General features: G+C 49.2%; 1 protein-coding gene across 5 annotated transcripts in view; it reads left to right on the plus strand.

Annotated features, from left to right (window-relative positions):
* Nucleotides 1-364: 364 nt before the first annotated feature.
* The window catches only part of PCGF2 (polycomb group ring finger 2), a 38,437-nt gene continuing 19,019 nt past the window's right edge, over nucleotides 365-19,782 (plus strand). For 2 of the 5 annotated variants that reach the window (XM_044999590.1, XM_044999586.1), the window contains exons 1-3: nucleotides 365-542; nucleotides 13,874-14,013; nucleotides 15,326-15,422. In XM_044999590.1, the coding sequence (XP_044855525.1) occupies nucleotides 13,902-14,013; nucleotides 15,326-15,422 (209 nt within the window). In that variant the 5' untranslated portion in view covers nucleotides 365-542; nucleotides 13,874-13,901. Of the gene's footprint in view, nucleotides 543-11,191; nucleotides 11,515-11,735; nucleotides 12,590-13,873; nucleotides 14,014-15,325; nucleotides 15,423-19,782 lie in introns of those variants that run through there. The other 3 variants (XM_044999587.1, XM_044999589.1, XM_044999588.1) reach the window with 3 other exon arrangements.

Consider the following 19,782-nt stretch of genomic DNA (forward strand, 5'->3'; position numbering starts at 1 on the left):
CCCCCCGATTTCTTCCCGCTTATGATTCCCATTGATTGCCAGCCCCCTGCCCCTCTTAATTTCCCTCCCCCCATGGAGGGAAGAGCGTAGCTGCTTTTGTTCCGATTGGAACCTCATGTTTCGTAGCCGCCCCGGGTTTCGCGACTGCGGCTGGGTCCCCGGGCAGGGGTTTGCGCCGGCGGATGCTGCTGGTTCTGTATTGTCAGGATGCTCCGGGGGCGGATGCCGGAGGGGGAGGGGGGACGAATCTCAGTTTTTGTCTCCCCCCCCCTTTGCACCTCAGCCCCTTTGCAAACACCCTAAAGGAATGAGATCACGTGAGGCAAAAGGGGGCGGGGCCAATCTCTTGTCTGGAAGGGGGAAAAAGCCATTTTGTGCCCCCCCCCTTCAGATCCCATCAGCAGCTACACAGACGCGTTTCTTCCAGCTCCGACGCTTTGGCACAAAAAATAAAAGCAAAGGAGAGAAAAGGGGGGGTTTGGGGGAGCTCGCTGTTTTCCCAACCCTGCTCGCCCCCCCTCCCCGAAAGGATCCGGGATCAGGTAGGGACACACCTCCCCCTACAATCCCTTTTGCTCTGTGGGGTGTTGGGGGGCGGAGGGGGAGGGAATAGATCTCTCCCTCCCGCCCCCCTCCAGGGAAGGACTCGACTCTGCGGTCCAGGCTGCGAGCTCCCTGCCTCGGCTTCTGTGACATCGTCTGTCTTTCGGGGGTTGGTTTTTTCTTCCTTCCTTTTCTATTTTTCCGCTCTCTCTCTCTCTCTCTGCTTTCAAGATGGCCGATCGGTTTATTTGGTATCCATCTCCTGCCTGGCTTCCTATCTCTCTCTTTGTGCTGCTGCTGCTGCTGCTGCTGCTGGTTTTCTGGCAGGGTCCGGAGGGGGGGAGAATTTGCATGAGATCCCCTCCCCCCCCCAGACATGGCAGTTCACCCCCCCCCAACCTCTCCACTCTCTCCCCCAGCCGGGGAGGGTGTCTGCTCCCCCGTGCCCGCTCTCTTGGCAGCCTCCTTCTCTCTCTCCAATTGGCACGCCTAACTTTTTGGATCCCTTCTCTCCCCCCCCCACCGCTTTTCTTTGGCCCCGACGCAGGGAGGCTGGCAGCCGGGCGGGGGCTGCCCCGGTGTGTGGGGGGCAAGGGAGACGGGGATCTGGGGAGAGGGAACCGGGTTTGACAGCACCCTGGCAAGCCCGAACCCCGAACCCCCCTCCCCAAAGAGCCCCCAGGAAATACCCCCACCCCGGGGATGCCACACTGTAGGCGCGCGAAGGGCAAGGGGCGCGCGAGTCCTGCCCAAGGGCGCATGGACGTGGGTGGCGGGGGGTGGGTGTGTGTGTGTCTTAGGAACTGAGATCTTGGAGCAATATGGCGCGGTTTCTCCATGGTTGGACAGAAAATGAATGTGGAGAAGGTTGTGGAGGGGGGCGAAGACCCCCCCCCAAGTTTACGAGACAGCGATTGTCCTGCGCCGATGGGTGGGGATTCCAGGGTCTGGGATCCAACCCCAGAGGGGACGGACAGAGAGAAGAGGGGTGGGTGTGGAGAGAGGAAGGGGGTCCTTGTTTTTCTGTCATTCCCGAAGTCATCTGGGTCCCATCCGCTCGTGTGAAAACAAATACATAGAAAGCAGCATAACGTACCACCCCCACCGCTCCAAAATAAAACAGAGGGGGCCGGCAGGGGTTTGCCAGGAGACCCTCGCGGGGGAGGGGGTGGGAGTGAAGTCGTTGCAACAGAGTCGAGGGGAGCTGCGGGGGGGGGGGGCATCTTTCATTTGGTTTTAATTGTCGCGATGTTTTGCGAATCAATATGGAAGTCCAACGAAGCTATGAGTGGGGCTGTCTCCCCTACCGCAGAAAGAGCGAAAGGAGAGGTAGGAATTAAAACCCACTTTGCAATTCATCTCACCCGCAAACAAACAAACAAAAAAAAATCCCCATTTAGATCCCGCCAGGGTCTTTTTTCTTTTCTGTCTTTCTCCCTCCCCAACTACATGTGGACACCTCGCCGCTAATTAGCGCGGATCGCCCCTCCATGCCTGATGAATAATAGATTGCAATAGAATCTCAAAATGAGCCCACAGCTCGGCTTGGGGGGCGGGTTTGGCAGGAAAGTGGCTCTCCCTCTCCCCACCCTCTTTTCCATGTCGCCTTTTTTCATTCAAGGGGGCCATTCTTCTTACTTTGGGACAGAATAAACAAACAAATAAAATAAAGACTTCCCAAACCCCCCCCCCCCAAGATGCAAAGAGAAAGAGCCTCTCCTGCTGTACCTTTCCCTCCAGAATTAAAAGGAGGGAGTTCTTGTGTATGGATACATTTATACATATTCCCCTGCCCATGAAAGAGTTACTTTCTCTTTGTCTATGGAACTCTTTCTGGAGGGCATATAGATATTTTTGGGAGGGGAATGCGTGGGACAGAGGGAAGGTTTTATAATTATGGAGGTCCCGATCTTCTTCCCCAGATTAGCCATCACCTCTTCCATAGAGCTGGATGATGGAAATATTCCTCCCTCACCCCAGATTGTATTATCATCATTATTATGGAGCGTCTGCGCACAAAGCCTGCTTTGTTTGGAGAAAAAGATGCATGAAATAACCCTTGTGTAACCAAAAAAAACCCCCCCAACCAACCAAACCAACAAAACAAAACCCACCACTGCAAAGGGATTGCTGTTCTGTTTGATATTGATGAGGGAGGAAGGGGAGAAATCTCGTGTCAAGGAGCTTTGGTAGCAGTGAGGGGAATGGACCGGTTTTGCCCTTTGAAATCGGGGCCCTGAGTTCAAGGTTCACCATGCTTTGCCGTGTCCAGGAGTCGTGCGCGCGTGGCTGGTCTTCAGGCGGGATGGATCCAAGTTGTGAATGGGAGGGAGCCCGTTCCATTGTACAACGTTGGGGCCGGGGAGGTGTCGGTGTATTTGTTCTTCCTCTGCCGCGGTGACAACCCACGGGGCTTTTCTCGCGTGGGTTCGAAGGGTTGTCTTAGGACTCAGGATGGAAGGCTCCATACAGGGAGCTGAGACCGGACCTAGGAACCTCCCTTCACCCCCTTGCGCACACTGGAGTCGGTACAGGAGGATATAAACTTCCACAAACCAATACCCAGCAGCATTTTGTCCCGGCGATCGATCCCTTTGTTTACATGTATCGACAAGTCCCTGCGATCTCCCTGAGTGGGGGCTGGGGGGTGGGGAAGAGACAGCATGTATGAGCCAGCGAGCTCCGCTTCTTTGCAGCAGGTTTGCGCCTCGGCTGGTTGTTCGCAAGGCTGATCTTGTGCAGTGGGCGCCGCTTCGCAGCTTGAGGGGTTGTGTGGGTGGGTGTCTTGTGCCCGGGGGATTCCTCCTGCCTTGGAATATTGTACCATTGCTGGAGGGTTCCCCGGCTTACTTGACAAGTTGTAGAATGACATGCAAACGGAGGGACGTGGGGGTTATTTCTTAGCTGGGGCAGAGAGGAAGGAGGGGATGACAGCGGTCGAGAAGTTATGGGGGACTTTGAAAGGTCCTCCTGCTCCCCGAAAATTCGGTCTCCTTTCTCTGCAACGGCTGGGAGTGTCACCCCTCTGCCCCGGCGAGCTTGGGACTCCCGGAAAGGTGAAGTTCATCCCTTGGGTTGATGTGCACAGACCACCTTCCCCTGCCTTCCGGGGGTGCGAATTGCCATCTGGGAATATAGACTCACCTTCCCTTGCGCTCCTCCTTTCGAATGCTGGCCACCCACCCACCTGAAACCCTGTCCCCAATCGCCCCTTTCCAATGTGTATTGGGAACAGTTTCAACAAAAGAACCCGTAAAGTGTCGCTAATTCTCAAGGCCCAGTGGCTGGAACAGTCCTGCTGGGGTGCTGTCATTCCCAGGCCTAGCCGGCTCCTGCCTTCAGAGCTCCTGGTCTGTTAATAATGATTAACTATGCGGGCGTGGAATGACAAAACAAACAACTAACATCGTATCACAACTAAGCCAAGATCAGACCTGGACATTCATTTTTAAACAAGCATCATTAGAAAAGTTCTCCCGGACTAGGAACCTCCCCGTGAAACCCACCAAAAAGCTAGCCCACCCCTAATAATGGATTGAAAAGTGACGAGAGATTGAGCAGCTCCTGAGAGCACTAAGAGGGGTGGTGATTCCCTGCTACCACTGAAACGCTGAGCAGAGCTTTGCCATCGTCTTCCATTGGAGCATCACTTCCTCCCCCGTCCATGTCTTCCAAAATAAAAAGCGATTTTACTCCTGATACCTGTATCTACCCTCACTGCACTACTAGCCTGGATTGAACGCCCTGCGCCAAATTTTCAAAAGAACTCTGCTCTCATGGAGGCACCAAAATAAGCGGCCAAATTGTCATGCTGGGCGCTGGACTTCCCCCCGCCCCCTTTTGTTGTTGTTGTTGAAAATCTTGCCTTTATTTGGATGCTTAAAGTTGAGCTGGGCTCTTTGGAAAATCTGGTGCTGAACACTTGAAAATCAGGACCCCTCATCACCTCTTTTGAAAATTTGGCACCACTTCTCTGCATGCCAGTGATTTACATAGGCAGATGGACTGTGGGAATTTGCTGTCAGTCATTGATTGTGGTGTCTAACACAACTCAGCCTCCAAACCTCTCCAGACTGTTGCAGCCAATATGCTTGTCACCAACAGATGTGATGCCAAGGGGTTTTTCACTGGAAAAATACTTAATTACTAACAAATACATGTTGCCCTGGATTCCCACAACTGTTTCTGGCAGGGCTAGATTCTGTAGCAAGTCCTCTTCTGGGGCTGGAGAAACCTGCAGCAGTCAGAGGAGATTTTTTATTGATTTTGTCCTGTTCTGCTCTGTTGACTAAATAAAGCACTTAAAAGGGAAAGGAGGAAGGAAGGAAGAAAGAAAAGGAAAATGACACCTCCTCCCTTCAACTGTGAAGCTCAGAAAAGATCCAGGTTTGATCTCTTGGATTTTTTAATACAAATTCCTTGGAAGAACTTTAGAGAAAAAAAATGTGAAGAATGAAACAATCCCCAAACAGCATGTACAAATCGTAGTGAGGGGGCCCGATCCTGTTTGGGCTAAACTGGAGAAGTCAATCGAAGTTTTGTCTGGGGACATGATGGAGAATGGGGCTCACTGGTTCTGACAAAGTCCCCTGCTGCCTTAGACTTCACCGCTGGGATTTTCTGACAGCATTTCCATGAGCTGCTCTCAAGTCTTAATTTTTGCATGTTATGGACAAACCCTAATTATCCAGATATACGTACACTCTAATATCAGGGGTTTCTGAACTGCTGCCTGTTCCCTGAAATATAGAAAAGCTCAATTCCGTTCCTCCAAATCGGTAGCAACTTCACCGACTGGCTTTGCGTTTAGACATGGGTAAATTAGAGCAGAATCCGGCCCTTTGAAAATAGTTGCTGAGTCCTACCGCCGCTCCATTCGCCCTGAAGGACAAGGGATGGTTAACCTAGCATGGAGTGCTCTGTTCGGCTGCGTAGGGGTACTTGGTGGATGGTTTATTTTTTATTTATAGCTTCGAGAAAGCAAGGAGGACTAGCCGGCTAATGCTGCTCTGACTGGCTTTTCCACTCAATTACTCACTGTTTCCTCTCCCCCCCCCCCACCGCCTCAAATCCAGTTTTGGGGCCCGTCTGTGGAAAGGCTTCTCTTCGCCTGCATAAAGCTGCATTCATGGTCAGATGCTGCCTTGAATGTTTCCATAGGAGATAAAAACTGTGCACAGTTGCAGTGAATTTGGGAGGTGTGTGTGTGTGAGAGAGAGAAGATCAGCCACCAATGTTTTGGTTACATCTGTACAAATATTTTCCTGGTTTTGAGGAAGGGGGCCGCACCCGCGTCTGCTTAATTCTCTGAATGACCCCATCGTGGGGGAAGGGGGGAGAGAAAGAGGGTGGAAATACCTTAAAGCTGCCCTTAACATTGAGAAGTTGGTTCACGGGTCACTGGTAGGTCCAGAGGCAAAGGTCTATCTAATTTCAACTCTCCTGTTATGGAGGTCGGACTAGTTCTAAAGGTCCCAGGCGCCCCTCTTTCACACGTGAAAACCATCTCAGACTGGAGTCTTCTGGCTTATTAATTAATTAATGATCGTCGTTGTTGTTGCTAGTATTAATCTGCGGGGGGAAGCCCCAGAGAACATCATTTCTGATTTGACAGAGGAGGGGGGTGAAGGATCTTAAAATATATAGAGACTGACGTGAGGGGAGACAGAGAGAAAGGGGTTAGACGTTGCTTTTGTAGGGATACTGCAGAATCCAGAACATTTGGACTCTGGCTTTTTGGCAAAAAGTTGTGGGTTTTTTTAGAAAAAAAGAAATTAAGAGGATGTTCACTCCAAAAGTCCCTGGTCGGGTGAAGACTTCTTGACTCTACACTGACTTTATCTGAGATTTTCAAGTGGTTTTGGGTGCCTGACTTGAGATACCTTAAAAGGGTCTGATATTCAGAAAGTGCTGGGACGCCCCCAAAATTAAGGCACCCCAAATCTCCAAGCACTTTTGAGATTCTTAACTTGTATTTTCTTGGGAGGATTTGAGTTTCTTGGAAGGATTTGAGCTTCCTCTCTGCATTTTAAAAGCTCTGATGCATCTTCTTCTAAAACCAGATCAAATGTCAGGGTAAACGATCAGAACAATTCATTTTTCCCCTCCCTTTCCAAATCTGTTTTAAAAAAATGAAAAATATGTGTAATGTCTTCTGTTCATAGAGAGTGTGGAAACTTTAAAAAAAAAAAAGGAAGCAGGATATACGTGTATATAATAGCAAGATGCATAACCCACAGCGTTTTGCAGGAAATCAACATGCAAAATAATTTATTTCCATGGGAGGAATAATCTGTGTCTCGGAATTATTGTCTGTTTTTAAGATGTTTTTTTCTCATCCCTTTCAAACCGGGATGGTTGCACTATCGCCTTCTTGCGAGGCAACGGCAGCAAAGCAACATTATTTGGTAATAGCAAGGGAAAACTTTGGAGATCTGGAAAGATAACGTGTCCTAGGCACAGACTGAGGGAGGCTGAGAGAGAGAGGGGGAAAAAAGGGGGCGATTGATCTGGTTCTGGAGCCTTGTCGAGATTTTAAATCCAGACCCACATCTGAGGTCACGTGCCCTCTTGCTTTGTGTAAACCCTCCTCTCGCTTGCTCCTACTGTACTTTGTAAACCCGAAAGGAGAATTTCCTGTTGTCGGGGTCTGATGCCTACTGTAACTGCTAGCAAAGGCTACGTTAACCCAACACGTCGCGGGTGTCTCTTTGTGAAATGCAGGCGTGTCTATTTTGCAGCAATAAAATTATATGGCATTATTATTAATTATTATGATAAATAATAATAATATTTTCTAATAAGCGTTCGGGAACCCGCATAACCAGCTGTGCATGTCTTGTCTGGTGATAAATGGTGCCTGTCTGATATTGCCAATCGATATATTGTTTTCCTGCCCACACCCGTGCAATTAGGAGTTGGAAAGATCTGGATCTTTCTGCTCAGAAAACTTGCCCCAGAGGTGGCGAAACTAGCGAACCTGTTAGGGAAGGTAGCGGGAGGGGAAGTGGTGAATCCTGGGGGATCTGCGCAGGAGTGGGGTGTACGTTTGGATTTCTGGTGCCTGTGTCCTGGAGGAGAGACACCTCCAACGGTGCCGTTTAATCAAACGATAAAGCAACGTGCTCCACTTTGATATAACGCTTTCCACCAGAGGATCAAGGAGGAGCCCATTACAAACATGAAAGGACTCAAGCTTTGCAGCATCCCTGCCGGGTGGGGGGAGGAGGCATCATTCCTCTAATTTCGCAGGTGGGGGAAACTGAGGCAGCAGAGAAGGAAGGCACCTTGCCCAAGGTCATTACCAGAGCTGGAGTGGGGGGAGGAAGCAGATCGCTAATCTCCCAGTTACATCACAGGCCCCTAAGGAGTTAATATTTTAAAGGGAACAGGGGGCCTCTGCAAAATTAAGCCCGAAGGGGGCAGTTTAAACGTAATCAGCTCTGGGTTTGAAAGATGCATCAGAGCTGTTTAAATAGTTTTTTTTTTAAGGGGGGGATAGACAGGGAGGTGGGTGGGTGGATGGATGCCGGGAGTGGAGGAGGATTGAATTTATTTATTTTCTGGGGGTGGGGAAAAGGTCAGGGCGGTGGAGGGTGTTTTTTTGGGGGGGACGGGGGGTGTTTTAAAAGGAGACCAGCGCCAGCCCCATCTGAGTCATGAAATCGGGATGATTATCATCCGGTTTATTAAAACCGGTTTGTGCTGGCGTCTCGGGCTCCCCCACCTCCCCTCTCCTTCAGAGACCCATGACGCCATTTGCTAGACTGGGAGGATAACATTAAAAAAAACAGGAGAGTCTTGCAGGGAGCAGGGGACCTGCAGAACTCATTGCCCGGCGAGAGCCCGAGTCACTGGAGGGGGATTGGATTTCAGGTGCACCAGGCAGGCCAAAGCTCCCCCCCCCCTCCTCCTCCTTCGCTTGGCTGTTGGTGTTGGCATCTTGCCAGCTGTTACCCTGCAGGTAACTATAGAAACCAGCGCACAGGGAGCCTATCAGCAGCCCCAACGTCACCTGCGCCTTGTAAAGGGGTCTGCGGGGCACTTCACTACCTTGATGATGCTGAGGCTTGAAGGGGGGGGGGGGGAGACGTGCTGCTATTAAGTGTAATCAAGGGGGGGGGTGCATGGGGGGTGGTGGAAGCAAACAAGCCGGAGGACCCCATAGGGGTGTGAGACGTGCTTTTGCCTTGGGAATCTACAAGGGGAGATGGGGCTGGGAGAAGGGGGGGGGCAATCCAGTCCAGAGAGCAGAACCCAAAACCCACCAGCCTCTTTCTGACCCGCATCTGTTGTGCTGTTGGCTTGTTTGCAAACACCCCCCGCCCCACAAATGCTTCCCAGCGGGCAGGCGCTAATGCTGGGTGGCAAACGCGGCTTTTGCTCCCTGGAGTTGCCTGCCCTGAAGGGGGGGGGGCGGGGAGTGGTGGCTTTAGCCACCGCCTGGAGCAGGATAGTCCCAAATTCTCCTCGGCCCCCTTCCCCCTTGACACACCCACCTCCGTGCTTAAGTTTTGTCCCACAGTCTCACCTCTGTTGCTTGTCTACTGAGGCTGGGGGAGTCGGGGGGGGCACCTTTGCCTTGAAGTTTGATCAGTCACTGTACCGATGGGGGGGTCTTTGATTGGTACAATATTGTGAACAGCTTTTGTGAACGTTAAACGCTTTCCCCGGCATTTGTGTGTGTGTGTGTGTGTGTGTACACACTTCTGCACCTATCCTTTGCAACGGTTCTCCATCCCAAGGGTAACCCCCCCCTCCCAGGCCGCTCGGAGGAGTTTGCTGCGCTCTGCCCGATCTAGATTAACGCCCGGTCTGGATTATAATAGGTAGATAAACTTCCATTTTTTTCAAATCAATCCCCTCCATGCCCAGGATGTGGAGAACTTGTCAAGAAGCAGCTCATTTGGACTAGCCACAAGAGGGTGGGTGTTTTGTTTTTTTTTAATTCAGTAACAAGGGTTTTACATGAAATAAAATAAAAAATACCCAAAGAATGGCTTGCAAGGGGACTGAATCTGTGTGTGTGTGTGTGTGTGTGAGTGTGTGTGTGTGTGAGTGTGTTCCTAACAGTCTGGCCCCCGACTGACGTCACGCACAAACTCATTTGCACAGAAATAGATTTTAGTTCATTTTCCCCCCCCCTCTCCCCTCCACCTCGGATGGTTGTAATAATATTCTGGCTCCTCGCCAAGTATAGGAGTTACCATAGAAACAATAAAACTGCAGCGATTCAGGGCCCCAGCTCGAACGTCTCCTATAGTAAATATTAAAGTAACGGGGAAGGGAAAAGGGGCTGGGGGGGGGCAGCAATTACATTGACATCTGCGACTTTCTGCATCTCTCCGCACTTGATTGCATCGACTGGTGATGGATTTCCCAGAGGGGCTGGATTGTAACCCCACTTTATTTAGTGCTGCAAACGTCCTGCTCAGAGTCTCAAACTTGGCAAAACCCCTTTCTTGTTCCTTTCCATGTTGCTTCTTTCGTATGTGTGTGTGTGTGTGTGGGGGGGGAACTGAACCTTGCAGACAAGTTATGTTTTTCCGCGGCTACAAATTCTGCCCGGTGCTTATCTGTGTGCCTAGCCCTGGAGGTTTTACTTCAAAACCCTTCTGCTTTCCAAGTAAATATCCTCCGCTCTCTCTCCTGGGGCGGGCATAGGTGTATACACACACACACACACACACACACACACACACACACACACACACACACACACACACACACACACACACACACACACACACACACACACACACCCGCCGCAAAGCACATACATTCATTCTAGCAAAGGCGAGTGACTGTTGTTTTTTTTTTTCTATCTATATTTGGGTGCCTGGCTGTGAAAAGCCGAAGCACGCCCCAGATTTGGAAAAAAAAAAACAAAACACAAACCCACCACCACATTCACGCGCGTGCCCGCGAATCCAGGTCCGATTGTTAAATTCATCTCCTGTCTCAAGGAGGTGTGTGGCCGTGTGGCTTCTGTCACGGGCAAGGAGCCAGCAGCCGGCTCTGGAGTCACTATAGAAACCACGAGGCACGAGCGGAAAATGCCTTTGACCATAAAACAAAACGCGCTCGCGTTAAAACATATAAATACCGGAGGGGGGGAGGGCAGGGGAGGCAGACCAAGGGCCGAGTTCCCAGTCGCACCAGTTGAGGCTTGGGGAGGGGGGCGATGGGAGCGGTGTAGGAGACATCTCAGCAGGGACGGTCTCAGTGCAGATTTCTTGTCCTGGGGGGTGACACACCAGAAGTCCAGGAGACCCCCCCTTACACGCACGCCCCTTTCCTTGCTTTTGACAGCGATTTAGGGGAGGCGGTTCATCGCTGTGGGTTTAGGGCGGGATCCCACTGCCTAAAAACCCACACCCAGGCCTGCAGAACCAGCAGGCGGTGAACGGCCCTCGCCCATCGGCCTGGAGGCGAGTGGATCCAGTTTTTTTTGGAGGAGTGTGGGGGGGAGGGATTTAAGCTGGCTCCCTTCCCCTTCCTAGATTTCCCCGGAGGCAGAGCCTGTCCCTTTAAACGCGGTCCCGCAGTCTATTCCCCACCGAGCCATATGTATCCATCTATTTAAATACCCCCCCTCCGGGGGTGGGTGGCTCTGATTGGGGGGCGAGGGGGGCTGGTTTGCCTGCGTGCAGCAAGGCCCTGGAAAGGGGCGGCGCTGCGCTCCGGCAGGCGGAGAAGGAGCCGCGGGGGAGACAAAGGTGCCGCTTCGCACCTTTGCCAGGGCTGGCCAGCCCCTCCGAGCCCCCGTTTTCCGCTCTCCCCGCCCGGAGCCTTGGCTGTCAGGCGGGTGAAAGGCGAGCGGAGGACCCGGAGCCGGGTAGCCGCCCCCGCCGCGGGTTCCGGCTGGGAGATCGCAGCGGTGAAGGACAACAAGGAAAATGTGGGTCCGGGGGCGCTGAGGGTTTCTTGTCTGGGCACCTTTCGATCCGTGCAGGGGAATCATTGTCTGCGGTATGTGCCCACGCTGCGCCGCGGGGCGCAGGGAATGGAGGGCTGGGGGTGTGGAGGGGTTTTTGTGTGCGGGGGTTTGGCTGCAATGAAACAACCCCACCCCGTGTGTCTAGGCCTGGGGAGGTGGGGAAGGGCAGTAGATGTGATCTAGAGACGCGGTAGAGATCATCGGGGACTGTTTCAGGTGGGTGTGGCATGACATGACAATGCCACGCGTGGGTGTGGACGGGTGCTCTATATTCTTCCAGGTGCTAATACGGGGGACAGATTACAGCCGGCTTTTATGCGTTATTAGACGGGCCTCCTAGGACACTGGGTTGTGTTTGTAGATGGAGGTGTATTTGCAGGCTGCATGATGCCATATGGACACGTTGAACGTGTGTGTATATTGCAGTTATGCATCCGTTTACATCTTCAAAGTACGGTACCAATATGATAGATAATGTAAGCGCGCATGAAATAAAATATAGACACACACTGATTACAAAATGAGGCACAAAGAACATAACTGTGGTGTATCCATACTCGGTATGAGTGGACAGACACACACTATCCATGTGCATGTAATGGAGGTAACACTGTGCCTGTGTGTATAATATTCCAGTGCTTTGAAGATGTAAACTTCTGTATGTGTGCAGATGATTCATATGCACCCAGACACGCCTATTGAATGTGTATTGGGTGGTGTCTATTCTCTGCATATTGTTTATGTGCCTCTGTAGTGTTCATTGCATGTGTGATGTGTGTCATAGGGTCTGACACGCCTGTCCTTCCCCTCTGTACGCGCAGGTACCCAGGGGCCGTGTAAAGCGATCCTCAGCAGAGCGTCTCACGTCCGGCTTTCGCTGGACTTGTGCGCTTAATGAATTGCATGTTAATGTTCAATTAGACCATTTATCTGATTTGTTCCGGTCCATTGCCCTGCTGGAGGGAGGGGGCTGGGGGCAAGGCCAGGAAAGAAAGTGAAATCTCCCCTCGGCTTTGTTATCTGGTGTCAGCAGCAGGCTGGGGAAGAATTAAAGAGGACATGTGGAGAGCCAGAAGCCAAGGTGAAGCCGTTGCAGCTCCTAGCTGGGTAGGATTGAAATGCCAGCAGCAGGGTGCTGCTGTGATCCTTCGCCTCACGGGCTGCAGGCTTTGCTCGTCTCTTCTCCTTTTCCTTTTCCTTGAGGTTTGCCCAAGTAGCACACCCAAAAGGAGGGATTTCTTTGGCCATAGTTTGATTGCAGATGATCCTGTAATGGGCTACAGCGGAGGGAGAAAGAGGGAGGGAGGGGGGTAGTGTGTGTCCAGACTCTGGTGGCAGAGGTCCACTTGGAGGAAGAGACTATTGGGGATGGAGGAGTTTATTGTTAGCTAATGATGAGCAACGAGGCTCTTGATTTTTATTTTTGTTTATATATATAATTTAGAGGGCTTTGGGGCATTCCCTGTGAAGGGTCTCCATTTCATAAAAAAGTGTTCCTATAATAATCTCCATCCTTGCATCTACAACGCGTGCATAAGCCTGAGTGGACAAACTGGGCTGTGCGTGTTAGGTTTAGCCCTATTATTTCTGCCCAGCTTCGAAACACACTAAGGAAGCAGCTATAAAACCTGAAAGCTGCATGTTGGGTTGGTTTCTTACTTCCTTTACTACCCACATCTATACAGATGTACCAGGCGCAACACTTCTTTATACTCAGCTGTGCTGCCTGGTGGTTTCTCTGAATTAATTTGTCTCCATTTAAAAAAAAATAAAACCATGTTACTAAATAAATTCTTTATCTTGTATGGCTTTTGGTCAGGATTTGGGAGTGAAAAGAGAGATTCACTATATAATGTAAATTGTAGGATCACTATGGGCCAGATTGTAATACTTCCCCCATGAGTATTAGTATTCTCTTACATTTATATTGTGGTAGCACCCGAACACCACAACCAGTTCTGGGCCCCTATGTGCTAGGTGCTGTGCAAACCCATAGCCAGTGAGTCTCATCAACATGATTACATTTGGAAAGGGTGCTACCCATCCCAGTCGGACTCTATGGGGGCTGCAAAGGAGGTGTTTTGTCAAAATACAAATACTCAGTCCTCCATCCCGTCTCTCTGTATTATTGCAATTTCAGATGCTTTGCGAGGCCTGACCACAAAACCCAGATTACAAGGTGTGCATGTGGGGGAGGGGGAATAAATCCTAAAACCAGAGACTCCTGTGGTTTGTAACCTACTGAGCCATTTGCTTCTGGAATGTTGCCTTCACTAGCTCCAGCTGATGACTTAGTTCTGGTAGCTGTAATATTCCAGGAGGGGTGATGACCCTGCAGATGCCGCTAACTTGATCCTCGGGGTGTGGTGGGGTGTGTGTGTTTGTTTCCAGAGAGGATCTGCTGAGGCCCTGATCCAAAATGCACAGAACCACCAGGATAAAGATCACTGAGCTGAATCCCCACTTGATGTGTGCTTTGTGTGGCGGCTACTTCATAGATGCAACCACCATAGTGGAATGTTTACACTCCTGTAAGTTTCCTCTGTACCTGGGGGGTGGGGGGAAACAGGGGAAATCAGCTGTTCCCAATGAAATGCTCTTTTCTTTCATTCCACCAGGCAGATCTCCTTTTTGAGTGTTAAGCTCAGAAGCCAGCCGGTGGTGATGAGAGATTCCCCAGCTGCTCACCCAAATATAACTCAATGGGCAAAGATTTTTCCAAAGTGGCTAGTGATTTTTGGGTGCCTAACTTGAGATACCTTAAAGAGGCCTGATACTAGTTTTTCAGGAACCCTTTCTGGAAACCAGGGCCTCCTTGTCATGTGAGACACCCCCAAATTTGAAGCACCCCAAACCCCTAGTCACTCTTGGCCTCTTGATTACTCGCTCAATAATTTTGAGGTGAATTGGGGAGGGGGTGGTGAAGCTAGAATCCTACCATATTTCCAAGGAAAACTGCTGCATCCCTTTGGGTGGAAACACCAAAGGTGTGGATTTCCTCAAGGGGACCTTCAAAGGTGGGAAAACTGATACATGGTAATATTTTTTCATGCAACGTGGGATTAAACTGTAGAACTCACTGCCACACAAATTCACTAAGGCCAAGAATTCAGCAAGATTCAAGACATTTCTAGGGTTGTCAAGAATAACCAGAGTTATAATTAACGACGACAAACATTTGAGAAGGGACATTAACCCTTGTGCTAGATAGGGTTTAAGGCAATCTCTCACTATTAGAGATCAGAATGGAAGCTATGTGTGTGTGAGGCAGATGATCCCATATCTGCCTGCTTATGGGTTCTTCTACCTTCCTCTAAAGCACCTAGTTCCAGCCACTGTTCAAAGACAAGGTCCTAGACTAGCTGGATCCAGGGTCTGCTCCAATCTAGCAATTCCTCTAATATACCTGCGGAGAGAAGCAAGGTGTAAGGGAAACCATGCCTTGATAAGAGGGGAATGTGGAATAGCCCCTGCTGGTGGGATCCCCCTCTCATTGATACCTGGCTGCTAACAGATGGATTAAATGGAAGCAGTCACAGATTACCTTCCAATCAGTGAGGGTAAAAAATGATCTTGCTCAGAATGTCTAAGCAGTTTTCTGTTCACTGCGGGTCAAAGCCAGCCCTGTACAGAGGGCAGGGCAAGTTATGCACCACTTATATCCTGCTTTGGCATCATTTATGTCCCTTAAGCGGGATATAAATGGAGCTGAAGTGAAAATTAATACCTTGTCCTGAAGTGGCACCTAGGCCTCGTGCTGACTCTTTGCCCAGGGGTGATGTTACATTAGGCATTTACATGTTACATTTCACCCTATTTATTTTTGTCTCTTTCTTTCTTTAGTCTGTAAAACCTGCATCGTCCGCTACCTGGAGACCAACAAATACTGTCCCATGTGTGATGTCCAGGTGCATAAAACCAGGCCCCTGCTCAGCATCAGGTGAGGGATCTCACTGTTCTGGTTCTTGCCTCCCAGCCCTAAATATGTGAGAACACAGAAGCTGGGAAGCATCAGGCTCTGGATTTCTGCCGTAGCATCTCACTGAGCCCCCCTGTCACAGGGAATTCTCATCCCTGCTTTGCTGCCGTTGGGAGATGGATATTTTGGCCTAACTTTTCCAGAGCCACTAGTAGTGATTTTGGGGGCATGTATTACTGGGGTGTTTTTTTGTTGTTTTTTTTTGAGAGGGGGCGGCAACTTGGGGTGACTGAAGGGGCCCTGATTTCCAGAAGGTGGATGCACAGAATTAACAAATAACGAGGTCCCATTTTAAAATCCCCCAAACTGGGCACCAAACTACTATTTACTTTGGAAAACTGAGGTCTCTGTATGTAATTCTGACCCTTATTCAGCAAGGTATGTTCCTAACCATCAGCATGTGGGTAATCCATTGTCTCCAATGGGACTAATTTACTTTCTTAAAGTTAGGCATGTGTGTGGGACTCAGGAGATCTGGATCAAATTCCCAGCTCCGCCACAGACTTCCTGTGTCTGGGAACTTAGGCCGAGAGCCTCAAAAGCCTCCACCCAATGGAGTTAGGCACTGACCTACCTTTGAGGATCCAGGCCTTAGTCTGTATGTGACTCAGTTTCCCATCTGTCCAGTGGAGACAACAGCACTTCCCCACCTCACAGGGATGTTTTGAGGATAAATCCATTGAAGATGGTGAGGGGCACCAGACAACTACCTTAGTTTGCTGACTCAGGGCACAAGCAGCAGAGAATCATAGACGTTTGTGCTGGGAAAGACCTCTTGCGGTTTTCTTCCTTCAGCCGCTGCAGTGGATGGTCTATAAGATCAAGAGCATTATTTTCTACTAAAAAGAATAAGTATCTTTTGTTGAAGCCACGTGAAATCTGCTGTCCTGGAAGAACAGGACTTGCACGCTGCAATTTTACACCTTATAGCATAGGTGCTGGAACTAGTTTGAAGTGGATTCCATTATATCCAGGATTTACAGTTTGGTTCAATGGGTCTCAGCACCCCCACTGTAAAAATTGTTCCCGAACCCCTGCCTTAGTTTACTAGACTACATCTGACACCTTATAGTCTACTGTATGTAGGTTATTTGAATGTTGACCCAAAGTCTCTCTTATGTCCTTGAATGCTTGTGGGGAAGGAGAGGAAGGAATTATCAGAATCAGAGCATCCTAACTTTCATTTTTCTCATAACAGCTGCACAGGCCAGGGAATTCTGTACACGGTCATTAATTTGTGTTTGATGTCATCATGGGCATTTCTGGGGTGTTTGACATCATAAGCAAAGCCCTAGCGGGGCTGTGATGTCAAGATAGCCCCACCTCAACAGCTTCCAAGCATCTCACTCACTGCAGATGCAGTGCCTAATGTAACGAGGCCCCACTCTCTGTGTTGTATAATATCAATGAGATCTGAGCCGGAAGGGCAGACGACAAGCGTCATGATGGAACAGACAGGACCAGGAGCGTCTCTGAATTTTCCAGCCCCCTTTAATGATGTTGTAAAGAGATCGGGATGATTAATTAGCAGGGAAAGGCCCAATGTGAGTTACATCCTCAGTCAGTTTGGACTGAGTACCTGAGGTCATCTTCAGACAGTGCGCGGACCGCAGACGTCAGGCTTTGAATCCACGACAAGAGAAATTTAACCTGAGCCCGCTTGTGGTTTATAATTCATTGATCCATTTGCCTTGGAACGATGCTTTCTCCTCCCAGCGGAGGATTATTCTGCGTGAGCGTGTGGCTGGCTGTGTCTCAGCCGCTACTATTTTGGGTGGATGGGTGGTTTCCAGATGCCTGTTCCATGCCCAGAACCACTAGGATCAAACTAATGCAGTGGAACCCCCATGCTTGGTGCATGCTTTATGCCGCCCATTCGTCTGGGTTTGGGGAAGCCAGACATGTCTTGTCAGTCGTCGAATTAGCTCTGCAGGTGGTTGGCATAGAAACCATTAAGGCTGCAATACATCACTAGGGGCTTTTTTTAGCTCTTCCATGTAAATCCGTTTCTGTAGTAACACTTCTTTTTTTTTTTTTTTGGTTCCCTGTGAAATATTTACACTCTAACTCCCACAGACCTTTCTGTTAAATATCTCTGAATGTGTGCGCAGACCCAGCCGGAGATGCACTCTGCCAACACACAGACAGACACGAAGCAGCAGGCTAGAATTGCACTGATCTTCCAAGCTCTGAGCTATCACCCAGACCTCACTTTATCATTTGCATTGCAGTAGCTACTCGTCACAGACAACCCCTCCCTCCCCCGCCATTATGCTGGCCACTCTCCCACCATGTCTTTGCATCCTTGTCCGATCAGACCCCAATTTTCATTGGCACTAGGGCTCCTTTACACCGCACCATGATTGTGAATGAGAATCAAATTCACAGTCTTCTCGCGCTCTATTTTTATCAGAGTCGGGCAGCTGAGGCGTAGACTTGGGAATCAGAAGGGGGTGGGAAATCTGTGTCAGCGTCTGAAAGAAAACTTGTTCAAGTCACGTGGGTAACCTAACTCCTATTGAAATCAATGCAAATTAGACACCTAAATACCTTTGAGGATCTGGGCCTTAGACCAAACGTTTCTAGGGTGGATCCCTAAACTACTTCTTAAACAAGGTGGCTGAGCTTTTCCCAGAGGTGCCCACATCTCTCATGGCATGTCAGTCAAAGTCTATGTTTAGGCACACAAACTTCAAAAATGTAGCCATAATCTCTTTCTCCCTTGGCTTCCTCATCTGTAAAATGGGAATACTGATCTCAGCTTGCCTCACATAAAGGTCTTGGGAGATTTGAGTCACAGAGGTTAGCAAAGCACGCTGAGAGCTTCAGATGGAAGGGCCTAAAGATGAAAAGGCCTATATCTGAGCGAGGGATCTTTATTACATTATAGAAATCATTTTGATATATGATCAGGGACCTTGATGTTCCCATTTTTTCCATTTGTTCTTGGAACTAGAGACGGAGCCCTGCTTTTTGGGCCAGATCCAAAGTCCTCATGACTTCCCTGTTTGACTTCATTGGGTTTTGAATCAGACTCTGAATTTGCATGGTCAGTCACTTTCCTTTCCCTTTTCCTTCCCCCTCCATCTGAGTTGCATAATACCCAGCTGTGCTGTCAGAAATGTCAGTCATGACTCTTTTAAGGACTATGGGTTCAATCCTGCCAGGTGCTTGGCACCATTCAGCACCAAGTTTCGGGATACCAATAATATCCAATGGGGTTATGACATCCCAAACGCACCTGGGACCTCGAGCTATTGGGTGAAATGGTTATTGACTCATACCAGCATAATGACTGGTTTGTAATTAACCAGCCAATCAAATGACAGAACTTGCTCTTTCATTTGCTTACTGTAAATTACAAAGCAAATTCGACCTGTACATGTAATAAATAATGGCAGAGGGTGGTCTCTCAATCCTGTGATGACATCAGCAAGGAACTGTAGATTAAAGGGACATGATTAGACTAAACACATCATTTTCAAGACTAGCAAATGACTGTCCCTTTTGATTAAAGGCCTTCTGTTATTAAAACAGGAATAATTGCAAATGCGATGGTCATCATTAACACATTTGTTTTCTTCTGACACTTTACTTATGGTAATTTTTTTGAAAAGCGGCTATACAATTCTAGGGCAATTTCAGTATACGATTCAGTGCCTATAGAGGCAAATAGATACTTAATGGTATATACCAAAGTGCCTAAATGAGTTAGATGTCTGCCTCCCTTTGAAGTCCATGGGAGTTTGGAGCCTGTCCTGCTTAGGCACAACTGTCAATCTCATTAGGTGCCTATTCGCATCTTTAGGGGTCTACATGCCTTTGGAACTCTGGCCTCATTTTTGCAAATGGGACTCAGGGATGGAATTCACAAAGGTGCCTGCTTGCCTAATTCCCCTGGAAATCCATGGAAAATAAGCACCTCGGTACTTTTGTGAATAGCAGCCCGGTGTCACTTAGGCGCTTTAGAAAATGTTACCCTCAGACGACCAAAAGGTAGAACTGGTCACTTCCTGCTTTGGTTTATTTTATGTTTTGCTGAGTAGTTTTTATGTCCCACAAAGCAGCAATATTTGGAGCAAATACTGCGGAGGGATGCCAAAGCCCAAACAAAACATGGTATTGTAATTTAAAAAAACCAACAACAACTCATGGAAACATTTCTATTGATCTTAGAGATTTGTAAAAGCTGATTCTTCAGTACTGCCAGTGCTAAGGGTTCAAAAATCATGAGCCAAGCTCCCCACATATCATGATTAAGGCTACAAGTTGGACATGGAGGTCACGGATTCCAGGATTTTAACGTGACCTCCACAACTTC

This window comes from Mauremys mutica, chromosome 25, assembly GCF_020497125.1.
Source record: "Mauremys mutica isolate MM-2020 ecotype Southern chromosome 25, ASM2049712v1, whole genome shotgun sequence".
Classification (NCBI taxonomy): domain Eukaryota; kingdom Metazoa; phylum Chordata; order Testudines; family Geoemydidae; genus Mauremys; species Mauremys mutica.